The following is a 15,273-nucleotide window of genomic DNA, read 5'->3' on the forward strand; positions in this document are numbered from 1 at the left end:
AAAATATTATATTTCAAGAACAACTATCTAACGTTTTTCAAAACCTATTTCATAGGGTTAAGTATATGTTTAATATAAACAAATCAAGGAAGTTGTATGGAGTTCATGATTAAAAAAAAACCATAAACAAACATTTAGGATTACAAGTACTGGACTTGTGGAAGAAACTTAATCCTTCTTCTGGCAGCGATTCATTTTCAGATCCTCTAGGTTCACTTTATAATGGCCAATTTTGAGTTGCTGTGTCATCTCTGCTTCTATGATGTATTTAAACATCAAGCGAGGCTTTACCTTCGACAAGAATAATATCTGTATGTCCCCTATGAATCCCAATTAGTCGTATAGTTAGCACCAGTCACAAAGTTGCGAGAAGTTTATAAAACAATTTCACTTTCAATTACCCTGTATTCCGGTAAGAATAAACAATTACAACATGTATTATATATCAATACAAAGCTTAGACTTTACAATATTTGAAAAGTTATTGGATTTACAAGAAAATGCCAACATAAATACAATACAATTTTTTATATTTCTGCAATTCCTTGATTTTCCTTTATATGCTAAGATTTATAAATTTTCATTCTCCTGATAGAACATCTATTTAGAATTACTATCAATACAACATTTGTTGGGTTTTTATTTAAAGCAACATTTTATATTGACCTATCAAAAACTCATTGCATCTTTCGGCCAATTGGCTACATTTTTGTATATGTTAGTAAAATGTGTACATGTTGAGTGGTGTTTCATATTATCATTTTGAGTAATAAATTCTGTGTCTTTTGGATATATTAGATTTTTTCAAAACAATGTTGGTATACGACCAGGAAACTCAATATTTGTGGTTTTGCATTAAAATTACTCACCAACCACAAGATTTTGCAAATTAATTTATTGTTTAATTTTTTTCCAGTTCAATATTCAAATTCTACGTACTTTAGTAAAAATAATATAGTGTGAATTTGCATGAAGCATTAAAATTTTATAGCAGTTTAGAAAAACCCATGCAAATCGGCTTAGGATACTTATAGACATTACTCTCTCTATTAAACACCAATTGTGTGTATGGTCTTCAATGGATTAAACATTGCTCTGTATCTATGTGCTCAAAAAATTGAGTGCTGTTGCTGATCAAGCAGAAGTTGCCTATTTCTCACACTTTTTGAGCCCCATGAAAGATACAAACTGATGACATATGGAGGACAATTGATGATTATTGCTGGAAATTGGAATAAGTTTATGATTCTACAGAAAAATGCAATAAAATTATTACCAAACGTGAGACCTAATCATTTAAATAAATTATTATAGATTATATTTGAATATTATAATTGTTATATTAACACCTGAAGTGTTATACATTTCAACCTTACAGACTGGCACTATTGGTGAAGAAATCTGTATTCAGGAACATTTTTTCAACCTTCTCTTAAGACACCTTAGAACAGAAGAGATAGTCAACACTGCAGAGGCACCTTAACGGTCTGAGTAACTTAAATGATCTTCTCTCTTGAAGAGGTTTCAACTGGAACGTAATTTAAACCTTTAACCTGTATTAACTTCATATATTCTGTGCTCAAGGTTTATAATGAAATTGCTTTAATTTGGATTTGACTCTTATAATAGTGTGATATCTTGCAAACAATGAAATTTGCCATTAACACAAGTGCCTCTTACTCATTTAAATATAAAACTGCAACTTTAGCCTTATATATTTTAATATCCATGATTCAAGAAATTTGTATAAACAAGAGACTTTATCAAGTTAATTAGTACACCAATTTCATCTTGCACTTAACATTAGTGTGATGAAAGGGGTATTGAAATTTTATAAGATGTAACTTCAAGACTGAGCCCAGGTTTTAATGGCCGTTTAGGTACAAACGTCAAGCCTTAATTAAGTCTCCTATAAATGAGATTAAGATGTTTAAAGGATAATATGAAATGAAGCATCTAAAATTCTTGTGGATTGTCAAATAAAATCACTTGAGAATTTGAGACTCATCTTTAAAGGACAATTTAAATTTCTATAGGCTTACTGCTTAGGTTGTAAAAAATGAATCTGCTTATTTCACTTGGAATATTGCTTCAACAAGGTAAATGTTTTTGGGCAAGTGTTGGTGATAATTTAATTTGGGGTTTTGCAAAACCAATGTTATATTTGGATTCAGAAAATATTCTTACTATTTTATTGTTCTACAGAAGCATTTAAAACTAAATTAATGATTCCAAAAATGTTATTAGCTTTTCTTTTGGATGTCAGAATAATATTTAGAAAGATAAAATATGTGCACTTCTAAAATTATAAAGTATATATGGAACAATTCTCTTTAATTAGAAACATTTTGGAAATCATACTCCAAGAGTTTACTTACTACTTATGTTTAATTATTTAGTAAAATACTGGTATTTTTTATTGTTTGAGTGGTTGGGAGATTCTCATTTATAATTTTACAGAGTTCAAAGTGTATTTACTGTATGTAAATATTTTACTAAGCAAATCAATAACTGACAATCCTCTAAAATTGTTTAAACCTCATTTAGATTTTCTTTCTTATAAAATAGAAAAATAATTGTGTATTTTAAAACTACTTGGGGTTTTATTACTAATACGTTATTGTTAATTTTTAAGAGAATTTCTAACAGCTCTGGAGAATTTTGATAAATTCATACATGGCATCCTGTCAATGCTTGGAACTTTATTAATTTTTTTACTTCACTGGCACATTTAAGAATTGGCTGTTGTGAAATTACCTTGAGTTTTACCCTATAAGAGCAGTGTATAACTTACATCCTTTTATTTCGTCATAAAATGATGGAGACATCTCATTTTTTAAATCTTTATTACCACACATTCATATGTTTTTTAATTTTTCTTGTAAAATTCATGATTATTTAGTAAAAAAAAAAAAAAATAAAATACTAATAGCTAGAATTTTTCCTTAACCTATAAAAAGGTCTTTTTAAATCCTTTTAGCACCAAGTATATTGGGCAAGTCGCGTCACAACGCCAGAGTTACTGGTGTGGGTTGTCCCGTCGGGCGCTGCGTAATAGCTGCTGGGTATGTCGCAGTAGCACCAGAGCAATTTTACGAGTTATGACACACGTAGATATAAATCGTTCTCATTTCGCTAAGTTTTATGATTTTTGTCTCATTTCTTTCATTATTTATAGGAGTACAATGACATGTAATGGAATTTATGAAACGTTGATCTGTTAAAATTGCATACGTTTAAAAGTTAGATACTTTTTCATTTTTTGTTGTAAATTAAGAGCTCAATAAATGCCTGAAAAAAATATTCATTCAACAAACCTCTGTATTATCTTTATATATATATATATATATATATATATATTACTTGTGTTCATGTACAATGTGACTGAACTCCTCCTAAACGACTGGACCGATTTTTACAAAATTTTGTGTGTGTGTTGAAGGGGATTTGAGAATAGTTCAGATTCACAATTTGGTCCAGTTTAAATAGTTTATTTAATTAATTTTTTAATTATAAATTGTTGTTGATGTTGGAGAGTTTTATATTGGATCTGACAGACTGCGCTATGACACGTAATACAAAGCGAACTGATACTTAACAGCTGTTAATAATTTCAGCTAAAGTTCATCAAAGAGGCATATGTTTTAAATTAAAATATGGATTTAATATTTACAGTGATGAAACAAATTATTAAGTTATAAGCAAAATTAGGAAAACTGAAGACGACCATATTTGCTCCTCTCACAGTTGCAGTTGTTTCTTTCCCACAAATTTCACATAATGGATTTTTCGGTACTGGACATGTTGAAGCCACGTAAAACATCATCTTTCAAAGCAATGTTGTGTAGTTTTCTAAAATCAACTGCCATTTTTAATAATCAAATGTTATTTATATGTAAAATTGAAATTGAAATATTACCTTAAACGTATATTATTTGAAAGTGTTTATAGCTGTTGATATAGATTATTTGTTCAAAATAATTAATCAGTATCGATTGATTATATCGGTGGTTGTGATTAAGTAATATCGTTTGCCAATTTTGATACAAAAAACCGGGTCCGCTTATCGTACTCTACCCGATGATTTAGTTATTGTTCAAATTAATTATTATTGATTGATTATATCGATGTGCATATAATTAAATATTGTTTGATAATTTCAATATAAAAAACCGGGTCTGCTTATCATACTCTACCCAATAAAAATTAATAGGCTATTGGAAAATTATGTGATCAAGTCTATTAATAGTGATTTTAAGAGCGAGTTACACTAAATGATGAGACTGAATGGAAGTAGGAAAGCAACTTTGAAAAAATTAACCATATTGCAAATGATTTGTATGCCTATTTTATTCTCTAGTTAACAAATTAAATATCACAATTATTAAATTATTTATTTATTTTAAGTAGGCCTATGTAGCCTACTCGAACAAAATCACTTCTACCATCCAAGTTAATAATTAATCTCACTTCTTTTCTTGTCCATTCATCCTGTTGACTTCTTGTCTGATCTCTGTGATAACCTTAGCCAAAGATTCAGGGTGCACCCCGTTTTCACATAATCTCACACAAAATGACAACGTCTTGAGATCTAGTCCGGTATTAAGTAGTGTTGATATTTCTGACATGGTTTCAAACGTCTCCTTGACTTCGCTATATTTCTCATCACACACTTGTTTATCTGGCATGTTTATTAAATGATGACTTATTATCGTAGAAAAATATAGTTTTTTAAGAGTTAGGTTAAAACTGCATATCCATGCATTTGAATTCTATTAATGTTGACACTTGACAATATAGTTATAACTGTTCAGGCTATGACATATAAATTGTTTCGTTATATACACACTGAAATTCGGATTCAGTTCCACAATTTTGATGGGGACGACGAATAGATGCCTAATTAAATGCAGAGACTCAAAACACAAAAACAAAGCCTTTCTAGACAGTAGATTCAAGAATAAAGGTATTGAAACGAAACCAGATCAGAAGAACCTAAAAAGCTACACAGACCATAGAGTATAAAAAAATAACATAGCAACTACAACAAACGTATTCGTATAAAGTCACTCAGCCACTCACTAATTCCGGCCTAGACTTATTTTTTTCCTCTATCCAAAGTAGCACGCAATAGTAATATTTGTTTAGCACAATATATGGCACAACAATTAATTTTGTCATATTATGTCTTTAAGTTACGGAAATAATAACATACAGGCAGAAACGAAGTTTGTATGAAAAAGAGTTCCATTATTTTCTGTAATGACAAATTTAACATATGTTTTACACAGTTTTTTTAATAAAAGCCACAATAGTCGGAGGAAATTGCACATTCTTGTGTGATTCCCTTGATTCATTAATGTTAAATATGCGTCCCTGAAAAAATGAAGTTGTTCGGTAGACACTAAATTATAAAAGGCTATTACTTACGTACTCGTGTATAATTCATTTCCTCGTACAGATAAACATCTGATTAATAAATAGGCCATTAGGTATCGCACACACGTGAGGACACTGCTTGCTTATACTCACCCTAATTTGACTATTATGTTCTTCAACTTCCTTTTTCTTTGTGTTGTTGATTCTTTCTGTTGATTCAAATATGTTGTTAAATTTTGTACTATACTTTTATTCTGTAAATAATTTCCAATTTCTTAACGCTTTGTTTGTAGGTAAATTATATGTAGATTCAAGATTCTTTTGGCCATACAACATAAACATGCCATTAGTCTAGTCACAGAATTATAAATAATAAAATAAGCATATAAACAATAAAAAAAGATTTAAGCTAGAATAAAATAACAATATTCAACTTAACAATAGATTGAGCAAGATATATCCTGGAGTCTATAAGCCATTCAAAATTGATGTTTGTTGAAGGTTTTGTTGTCACGGATTTTTTATCAGTTCAGTTAGTAGGTTAACAGCCTGGCTCCTGCGTACCACGGGTTCTAGCTTGTAAAGAGATGTCTGGTGAATCGGGTTGGCAGTTTGTCATTCCTATTGCTGTATTGATGAGCACCGCCCAATCTCTGTTATTCATGTATACTGCATGTTTAACCACTTCAAGAATGTTAAATGATGTGAGTCAGTATTTTAAGTTCTTGGAAGGCACTTCGACAAGAGTCATATTGGTTTAGACTTAATAAAGTTCTACTGGTTTCTTCTGTAGTACCAAGACTCGGCTTACATTCCTAGCAGAGAAGTCTGTCCATACTGAATATGCGACTCAAATAGCAAGTGGTATGTTAATTTTGCTGTTTCAAGGTCACATGAGTTTTTTTTATTCTTTAGAGTGTATACAAGCTGGTATTTAATTGTCCACAATGGTTTTGTACATGAGATGCCCAAGTGAGTTTGCTGTCAATTATAACACCGAGATATTTCGCTTCATTTTCTAGTTAAATGTCTGGTAGCCCTGGCAGATAAGTGGTTCTGTTTCCGAAATTTAATGAGTTTTTGTCATTAAGTACAAGATATTTTTTTACAATAATGCTAAGCCATATTGTAAGTAATAAAAGATTAATTGTCTTATTTTTTTTGTGTTTACCAGCAAATAGGAGTGCATCAACGTCAGTGTATATATCATTGCTTGCCCATATTCTTGAATATACCTTGGCAGGTCATTGGTCAGCAGGATGAAAAGATTGGTCCTAATACTAAGCCATGGGTTACGCCTTTCTTGATTGGGAGTAAAGGTAACCTTGCTGAATGGGTAATGTGGTTTTTGGTGTCATGGTGTGGTTGCTGGAGCACACCTTTTACATCTTGGAAGAATTTGTCAACTGGAGGAATAACCAAATTAACCTCACTTGGTTTTAACTTGATATACATTTATTAATCAAGACTCAAATTATATTTAAAATTGTTAAAACCATTTATTTAAAACTGTTGACGCAATTACTATTATCAAAGAATATGTAAATAAAAAAGTTTGCCTATATTGTTTTCATGCTCGGTCTGAGATGCCTACTTTAGTCAAATATTTTCCACTTTCGGTCCTTGTAATCTTCTTCCTGTCTAAGTTATTCCCAGTACCCCAGTAGTGTTTGCATTTCCCTGATCAAGAAAATACCTACATATGTTGTCTAAAAGTATACTTAAGTAAACGAGTGTCTAATTCTGGCCAGCGTTATGTATTTCCGGTCTAATGTATTTCCAGGACCGACAGTCACAATACCGTGCACAGGTGCTCGTATGTTGAATTATTTTTGTTATTCCTGCCAGATAGCTTGAAAAACAATTTGTAGCTTTGCCTTTAATTCACATGTTCTAAATTTTGTTAAGCTGTAGAGAGTGACCAAGTATCAATAAGTTATTAATAATATGACTTATTATAACAACATTATCGCATTATTGAAAAGGTCAAGCATTGCCTTTTCAATTACTCTGGATATTGTAGGTAGTAGAGATAGGGGACTGTAGTATTCTATTGAGGTTAAAAGGCCTTTTGGATTTTTTTCTTTTGGGAAAATACCTTTCTTAAAGGATAGGTTGGTGTGTGTGTGTTTAACAGGGATGTGATCTCTTTGTAACGTTTAAGTAGTTTTGATGATATCTCGTCTAGTCCAGAAGATAGGTTTGGTTTTAGGCCAAAGATAATGTTTTGTATTTCAGATCTTTTGGTTGAGTTTATGAGTTCAGGCAGATTTTGGAGATCAAATGGTTGTTCTACAAAATTAGGTACTGTATATTGACTCTGGGTGATATCTGCAGCTATACTGTTATGGTTATTTAGATGTTAGCTACCAGGAAAGGATCTTTTATCAACCCATTATCTGTTACCAACTCTATGAGGGGAGCATCCCTGTTTCTGCACCTCTTATGGTTAATTACATTCCAGACGGCGGCGTTTTGTTTGTTTTCTGAATTATGAATGTAGTTTTATGTGTTATACTTCCTTAAATGCATAGCCCCTCTTTGCTTGAACTGTAATCACTTTTGTCAGCCAACTCCCCACTTTAAACCTAGTTTTCCAGTGCCTGAAGGTAAATATTTTAAATCGCATGCTTTATGATCGGTTATATTTTTGAAATTAAATCCTCTTTTGGGTCTAGATGTTATCAAGGGGCATGTAGAATTCAGAGCCCAGTTAAGTATTTGATTAAAATTGTAATATGATTCGTCAATATTCAAAACATTGTAGACATTTTGCCATGGTTCATCTTTCAGAACTTGTTTTAGATTAATAAGGTTTGCCTGGGAAAGACGTCTTCTTGTTGAGATTGAGAGTACTTTATTTTGAATTTTCAAGTTTAAATGTTGGATTTATGCAGTTTGATCAGATAGGCCAGTTATGATTTATGTCTTGATATCATTATTTTGTGAATGTTAGTGCATATAAAGGCAATAGAAGTTTAAGTGCTGTGTGTGACACTAGTTGGTGAGAGGCGTAGCCTTTGGATGTTGTGGCTAGCCAGCATGTTTATTAATCCCTCATTATCGGTTAAATCGTCTACATTTATGTCCCCGTAACAACAGTAAGACATTTCCATGTTGGTGTATTGGATAGAGTGTCAAGGGCTATGTTTAGATTACTGTTTGAGGGTCTATACACTCCTTTAAGGTAGGTTTGGGTTTTACCAGAGTTAATGCGGATCATGGAGAGTTCACAGACTTTTCCGATTGTGTTATCTACAACTTCTATATTTTCAACCTTATTGTCAAGTCTGTCATTCATGTAAATGGCTACATACCACCTTTGTTAACTTCTCTTGAGAAACGTTTTACCAGAGAGTAGTTATTGATTCTGATACTAGTTAGTTTCTCACTTCAAAGATTGTGTTCCATCAATAAAACTGAGCTGGGTTGTTTTGGTTTCCAGTAAATCATTAGGTCTATATGTCTTCCTTTGGAGGTGGTATATATTAAAGGGCAGAATTTTTAGCTGTCTGCAATTTTTTAGTAGTTTTGAGAATTTTTTGAGGACAAAGTTTTTAGGTTCATTTTTTTGTTTTGACTTCCCAGTTGGCTGATCTAAAAAGTTTGCGGTAAATGGATTGTTTTAATGAAATCCGCTGATTTTTATTAATACTCATAGATATCTTGTCAAGGTTTTCTAAATAATTTTCAATTGTTCCTATGTGTCTGTCAAAGAATTCTTCGTATGTTTCTCAGCTTCACTGCTGTTACTGGTGGCTTGATTGACCCCATTCTGTTTTTTAGGTCGTGACGGTGGTTTATTAGATGGCTTTAGTGGAGAACAAGTGTCGGGTTGATGGACCTGCGCTTCTACCAGAATTTGGTTTTTGTGTTTAGAAGTTACATGATGCGGCTGTTTTGTTTCAAAGTGTTGTTGGTTACATGCATTTACTTGTGAGCATAGTTCTTTAGCAGTTGAGGGAGCTTACCTATATTTAGTAACTTGCAGTATGACGCTGAAATGATTTTTACAAAACTATTTCTTTTCCAGCTTCGAGACATAAGCTTTGAGTTTCTAGATCTATTGCCTGGGTAAGAGTCGTCTTGTGACTTTTTTCCCGTCAATTGCCCTTTAAGTAGCGTGGAGTTTAATGCTGTTGTTGTTAGAACTGTGGGTTTTTGTACGTTTTTGTGGCATTTTAGACTTTCGTGGTCGATTTCTGGAAAAATTGATTTTGTTTTATAGTGGTTAAGGATTATGTTTACTAATTCTGAGATATTCTTCACTTGTTATTTGAATGGAGGAACTGCTATATGTCATGCTCTTCATAAAGATTTTGTAGTTCTTGTTCAAATTTTGTTTTCTTCTCAGCCTAACTAAGCTAAAGTTTTTTGCAATTTTTCTTGTAAGGCTTCAATCTTGTGCACATATCACCTTGTGCTTTTATCTCTCTTAGATCTTCTATACTTGCTTCCATTTCGGCAAGTTTAGATTCTAGGGCTAAATTACGGATGTTTAACTGCTCAACATTTTTTCCAGTTTACAGTTCTACTAAAAGAAGTTGGCCGACCTGAGCTGCCTATGTTAGGAAGTATCGGGATCTGCTTCCTCTTGATCTGTTATATTATTCAGCCTCAGCTCCAGGTCTGAGATAGTTGCAGTACTGTTCTATGTCTTTATTTCGGTGTCTTGGTAGGCTCGGTGTTTTCAGGGATGACACTTTTCCTTTCCTTAAGGCCACAAAAATTGTTTCTGACAGAGGGCTGCTATAAGCAGTATTGCAAGATGCTGAGTCCTTACAAATGTTACATGTCCAGGCATTTATTTCATCCTTGGTCAGTTTTTTCAAACTTATCAGTTGTATTAAAGCAACCACCATGGTACCACTGTTTATAAGCCCCTGTACAGAGTATTCCAGAATATTTTACCCCTATGCTGCAGATGCCACAAGGGTATTTAGAGGTGGTTTCGGTGTTTATCTTGGTCAATATGTTAAAAATTCAAAATGTCTATTGGCAAAAAGATTTCACTTTTTTATTGAGTGATTGACTGAGTTCAATATGTCAATTTGTATCAACATAAGTAAGGTACACTTTATAGATTATAAAAAATATAGGAAGAATGAGTTGGTTGCCTTCAGCTTTGGCAGTCATTATTATACAATGTTACACATCTGGTTGCGTTCTTAGATCTGCAGGCACTGATAGATGCTGTTTATTTTAGATTGTCTCAGTCCTATTGGTAATAATAGTAGTCTGTGATTTAAGAGATTTGGCAGTCTTCTTTGGTTGGATGATAAGATTGATTGTAAGAGCAAATAGAATAAGTTAGAACTGTTTTTCGGCAGACTTTGAAAGGCCAACTCTATTAAAAGCTAAAATAGTAGTAAGAGTGCACAGTAATTGTTTGTCAAAATTCATCTTTCTAGGACAGTGGGAAGTTGAAAGATAAAATATAGTTTTTCTAGGGGTTGCTAATCTATTTCAGCCCCAATGAGAGGTTGATCATTATGAAAAAAATGTTACTTTGTCTGTTGAGAACTTAAGGCACGTATATTTCAGATTTCAATGTTCTAGGCTATTGGTAAATTTAAAATAAAAAATATAGTTCTTTTATATGTTCCAAACATACTTCAGCCATTATGAGTAGTTAATCTGCATGAAAATCTTCTATTTGTCTGTAAAGAGTATAAGACACAGTTTTAGTCAAGTTTATCTTACTAGGACGTGGGAAATTGGAAAAACAAACATATGTATAATTATTCTTGGGGTTCAACCCGTAGGAATGATTCGATTTTCACGAAAAATCTTCTTTTGTCTGTTGAGAGCATAATACATGTATGTGTTCTAATTTCATCTTTATAGGGCATTGGGAAGTTTAAAAACAATATATAGTTCTTGCAGGGGTTGCAACCCTACTTCAACATCTATGAATGCTTGATTTTAATGAAAATACCTTACTTTTTCTATTTAAATCATCATACATATATGTGTCAAATTTCTACTTTCTGTAATATTAAGAAGTTGGAGAATTAGTGATGAGTGAATAAGTAAGTCGTAGGTGGTTTTTATACGAATGCAGGCGTATTGTGTGACCTGTATTCTGTAGTTGTTTTAATGATTAGTGTTGTGTATTGTGTATAGTTTTTTATAAAGTGTATGTTTTACAGTTAGTGAAGTTGACACACAACATGGTGGTTGTGATTCCTGACGCTTTTGTATGATTTATTTATTTATCCTAGTTTGTAATTATGTATTAGGTTAGTTATTTATCTGAAGAAGAGATCAGATTGCAGATCTCGAAACGTGGTGTTACTGATTTTTTGTTTTACTGAACGATGGCAAATGTCCGGAAAAATCCTGTTTCCTTCACAATCTTTCCATTGTCAAAAATAAACATCAAACAAAGAAGAGTGAATGAGGGCCTTGTTTATTATACAGGGTGTTTCAAAATTACATCAACAAATTTAAGGAAATAATTTATCATTCTAAAGCAAAGAAAATATAGTTCCTAAGAACACAAAGTCCTAAAATGCTTTATCACTCAGTATGTCCGCCGTTTGTATTTTTTTCGTACAAAATCAAAACTCAAAAAAGTTTCTTAAGGTACAGGATTTTAGCTTTGCATGGCCTTTTGTACGTTTTAGACACAACACTATGCAAAAGATTTATAACATATGTATACTAGTTTTAACATGGTGCAAGTTAAACATTTTGATACTAAATTTCATGAAAACGTAATAGACACAATAACGTATTGTTACAACTAATATTAATATCCTCTTTAAACAGAGGTTTGTCCCAGCTGGGTAAATTAAATTTGGCTATAACTTAAAATCCCTGGCTGTTCACTTAAATCTGGGTAACCTTATGGATGTCCAGGAGTGGCACTTCACTAACTGCAAATGTCAAGATTCTGGGGTGCAAGGATAATTTGATAGGTTTAGTCTACTTCAGGAGAGTGTCAGAGGTTCTTGCTAGCCTCAATATAAGGGTGTAACACTCCCTGCCTAGTTTGACTGGAGAGACTGGTTCAGAGCTGGCATCCTCTTCTTTTGACGGGACATGACTTAAGATTATTGCCCTAAATTCTTCCTTGTGGATCTCGATAGGAGGCGACCTCTACCCCCAAACTTACCAATCCAGAATATCCTGTCACTCCGGAAACAGCGCAAAGGTTTACAAATTTCCACTGAGTTCGAAATAACATAGTTATTCACTTTTTTACAAGTAGAAAAGTTTTTGAAGTTGTTTTTGATTGTTAATTGATTTTTTTAAGATGGCAGGTAATAATAATGTTTATTCATATTCTGAACAAGTTGACATGCATTTAATGTATGGGCTAGGAAATATCACATGAAATAAATATTTAATGCTTGATTGTATTCAAAATACTGTAAGGGTTTAGTAAAGAACACTAATATAATTAAATTCTTTAATACTGGAATCAAATTTTATAAAACATGACTAGAAATATAAAAATATAAAACCTAAATCTAATAAGTGAACATGTGTATAATCTAGAAGAAGGAGCCAACATACGAGATACTAAGTTCAGTGTTGACCACCAGAGGAAAGCTTGAAGCTCTCCAATACCACCAGTTGTACCACACTGAAACATGTTTATCATGTAAACAGAGATTTGCATATACTGAATCATTTTAAGCACAAGTACATTAAAGTTTGATAAGACAGTGATTACAATTTTTGTTGATTAGTTGGCTTAATTACAATGATATATTGAGTAAAGTTTTAAAATACTATTGGGAGTTGTGAATTGTTAAGGAGGTATACACTTTAACACATTCACAATGAGTGTGATTTATTGATTTTGTACTATGTTGTATGTATTTTTTGCACTATTTATTTAAAAAAACCATAAATATTATTTTTGCGTAAAAAGCATTAAAAGACATTCAAAAATGCTATATGATACATTTGCTCTAGAGTCTCATATTGGTTTTTAAGAACAAGTGAGTCCACATCATTGTGAAAGTATTAAAAAATTAATAAAACTGAATTATTATTTCAATTATATTGTATAATCACAGCTTTTTAACAGAAAACAAGTTTTTCTGTCAGAATTGCATTGATCGTGCTAATGAAACAAATGCTGAAGGAACCAACTTGTGTTAATATGTAAATATAATTTTTTTTTTAAATATAAATAAGATAAAAAATTACTGTATAAAATATGTAAAATAATTTGCAAATTATTGTGATCTCAAAAAATACAATTTTGTGCAAACACAGAAAAGGAGGTCACACCAAGTGCTACCCTCTACACATCTACAAAATGTTTAGAATTCTGACTTGCAAAAATGTTTATAATTTAAATTAGACTGTACAAATTCAAGATAGAAACTTTGTGCTGTGAAACAACTAGACTCCATGCAACACGATTATGTACATCAAAAAGATAATTAATAATAAAACCAATCATTTATAGTAATCTACAACTAATGGTGTATAGAACATTCTGCTACTCATGGGGAATTATGAGACTGCAGCAAAATTAAGACACAGTGACAGTGGTTCTTGCACTCGGGTACCAGGGACATCACCACCATCCTCGCTCCACTTTCTTGCACCACAAACACTGTGGATCCATCAACTAATGGTGTATAGAATATTCTGTTACTCACAGATATGATGAGGCTGCAGCACAATTGAGACACACTGACAGTGGTGCTAGCACTCGGGTAGTGGGGACATCACCACCATCCTTGCTCCATATCCTTAACATCACAACATTGTCGAACCACTCTTAAATAATGGTGTAGAATATTCTGGTACTCACGGATATGACAAGGCTGCAGCAGAATTGAGACACAGTGACAGAGGTACTTGCACTTGGGTGCTGGGAGCCGCACCACCATCCTTATCCTTGCTCCAGTTCCTTGCACAACACTGTCGAACCCTTAACTAATGGTGTAGAATATTCTGGTACTCACGGATATGATGAAGCTGCAGCACAATTGAGACACGTTGACAGAGGTACTTGCACTTGGGTGCTGGGAGTAGCACCACCATCCTCACTCCATATCCTTACACCAAAACACTGTCGAACCCTTAACTAATGGTGTAGAATATTCTGGTACTCACGGATATGATGAGGTTGCAGCACAATTGAGACACGGTGACAGTAGTGCTTGCACTCGGGTGCCGGGGACAGCACCACCATCCTCGCTCCACTTCCTTGCACCACAAACACCGTGGAACCCTCTGTTGTGGGCTAAACCATATTTCTTTATTAATACTGGTGAAGCAATAGTCTAAGAAAGGTTTTGTGCTTTAACTGTTAGGATTAAACATAATGTTTTAATGTTATGCTCATGTACATAACAGATATCAGACTTATGGGACTACTGGGAAAAGACATAACCCAAGAACACCCCCTCGTGCCTTACAATCCATTTTCATGCCCCTGACGGTCCGTGCTAACCTTGCACCACTCAGTTTGAATTTGTAATTGGATAGGGTTATGGCTGTGATTTTAAGTTCTCCACTATTAATTTTGGCAGCGGTTTCTTAAAGTAAAATAAAGCCTCATAAATGGTGGATGACTAGCCTATGTAAGAAACGGGCCGGCTCGGAACTGATGCTTGATGTGGAGTTTCAAGAAATTAGCGGACAATAGAAGAACTTTACAATAAAGTTTGTTACTGATTTTGAATGCCTTCTTTAAAAGAATTAGACCAAAGATTGCCAATAAAGAAACACCACACAATAACCAATAAAAACAAGTTAGTTTTTGAACTAAAAGTTTAATTACTAGAAATATAATAAAGTCTTAATATGTACCCCTATTAAAATAAGGAATAAACGTTTACTAAATTTTAAATATTTTTCTTTTTTGGAATTCCACCATCAAGTGCAAAACTCAAACATGAAAAAAAAATATAGATGTAC

The 15,273-nt window shown here is 32.8% G+C and overlaps 2 protein-coding genes across 3 annotated transcripts in view; both read right to left on the minus strand.

Annotated features, from left to right (window-relative positions):
• Positions 1-4,332: 4,332 nt before the first annotated feature.
• Positions 4,333-5,005, minus strand: LOC124363882 (mitotic-spindle organizing protein 1-like). The gene has a single exon (XM_046819153.1). It carries the CDS (start codon positions 4,686-4,688, stop codon positions 4,467-4,469), a length of 222 nt encoding a protein of 73 aa, XP_046675109.1. The 5' UTR covers positions 4,689-5,005; the 3' UTR covers positions 4,333-4,466.
• A 7,777-nt stretch (positions 5,006-12,782) lies between these two features.
• The window catches only part of LOC124362496, a 31,567-nt gene continuing 29,076 nt past the window's right edge, over positions 12,783-15,273 (minus strand). For both annotated transcript variants that reach the window (XM_046817055.1, XM_046817054.1), the window contains exons 6-7: positions 14,467-14,596; positions 12,783-12,973 (exon numbers count right to left, since the gene is read on the minus strand). In XM_046817055.1, coding sequence (XP_046673011.1) covers positions 12,882-12,973; positions 14,467-14,596 — 222 coding nt within the window. In that variant the 3' untranslated portion in view covers positions 12,783-12,881. The remainder of the gene's footprint in view (positions 12,974-14,466; positions 14,597-15,273) is intronic.

This window comes from Homalodisca vitripennis, chromosome 5, assembly GCF_021130785.1.
Source record: "Homalodisca vitripennis isolate AUS2020 chromosome 5, UT_GWSS_2.1, whole genome shotgun sequence".
In the NCBI taxonomy this organism is placed as follows: Eukaryota; Metazoa; Arthropoda; class Insecta; order Hemiptera; family Cicadellidae; genus Homalodisca; species Homalodisca vitripennis.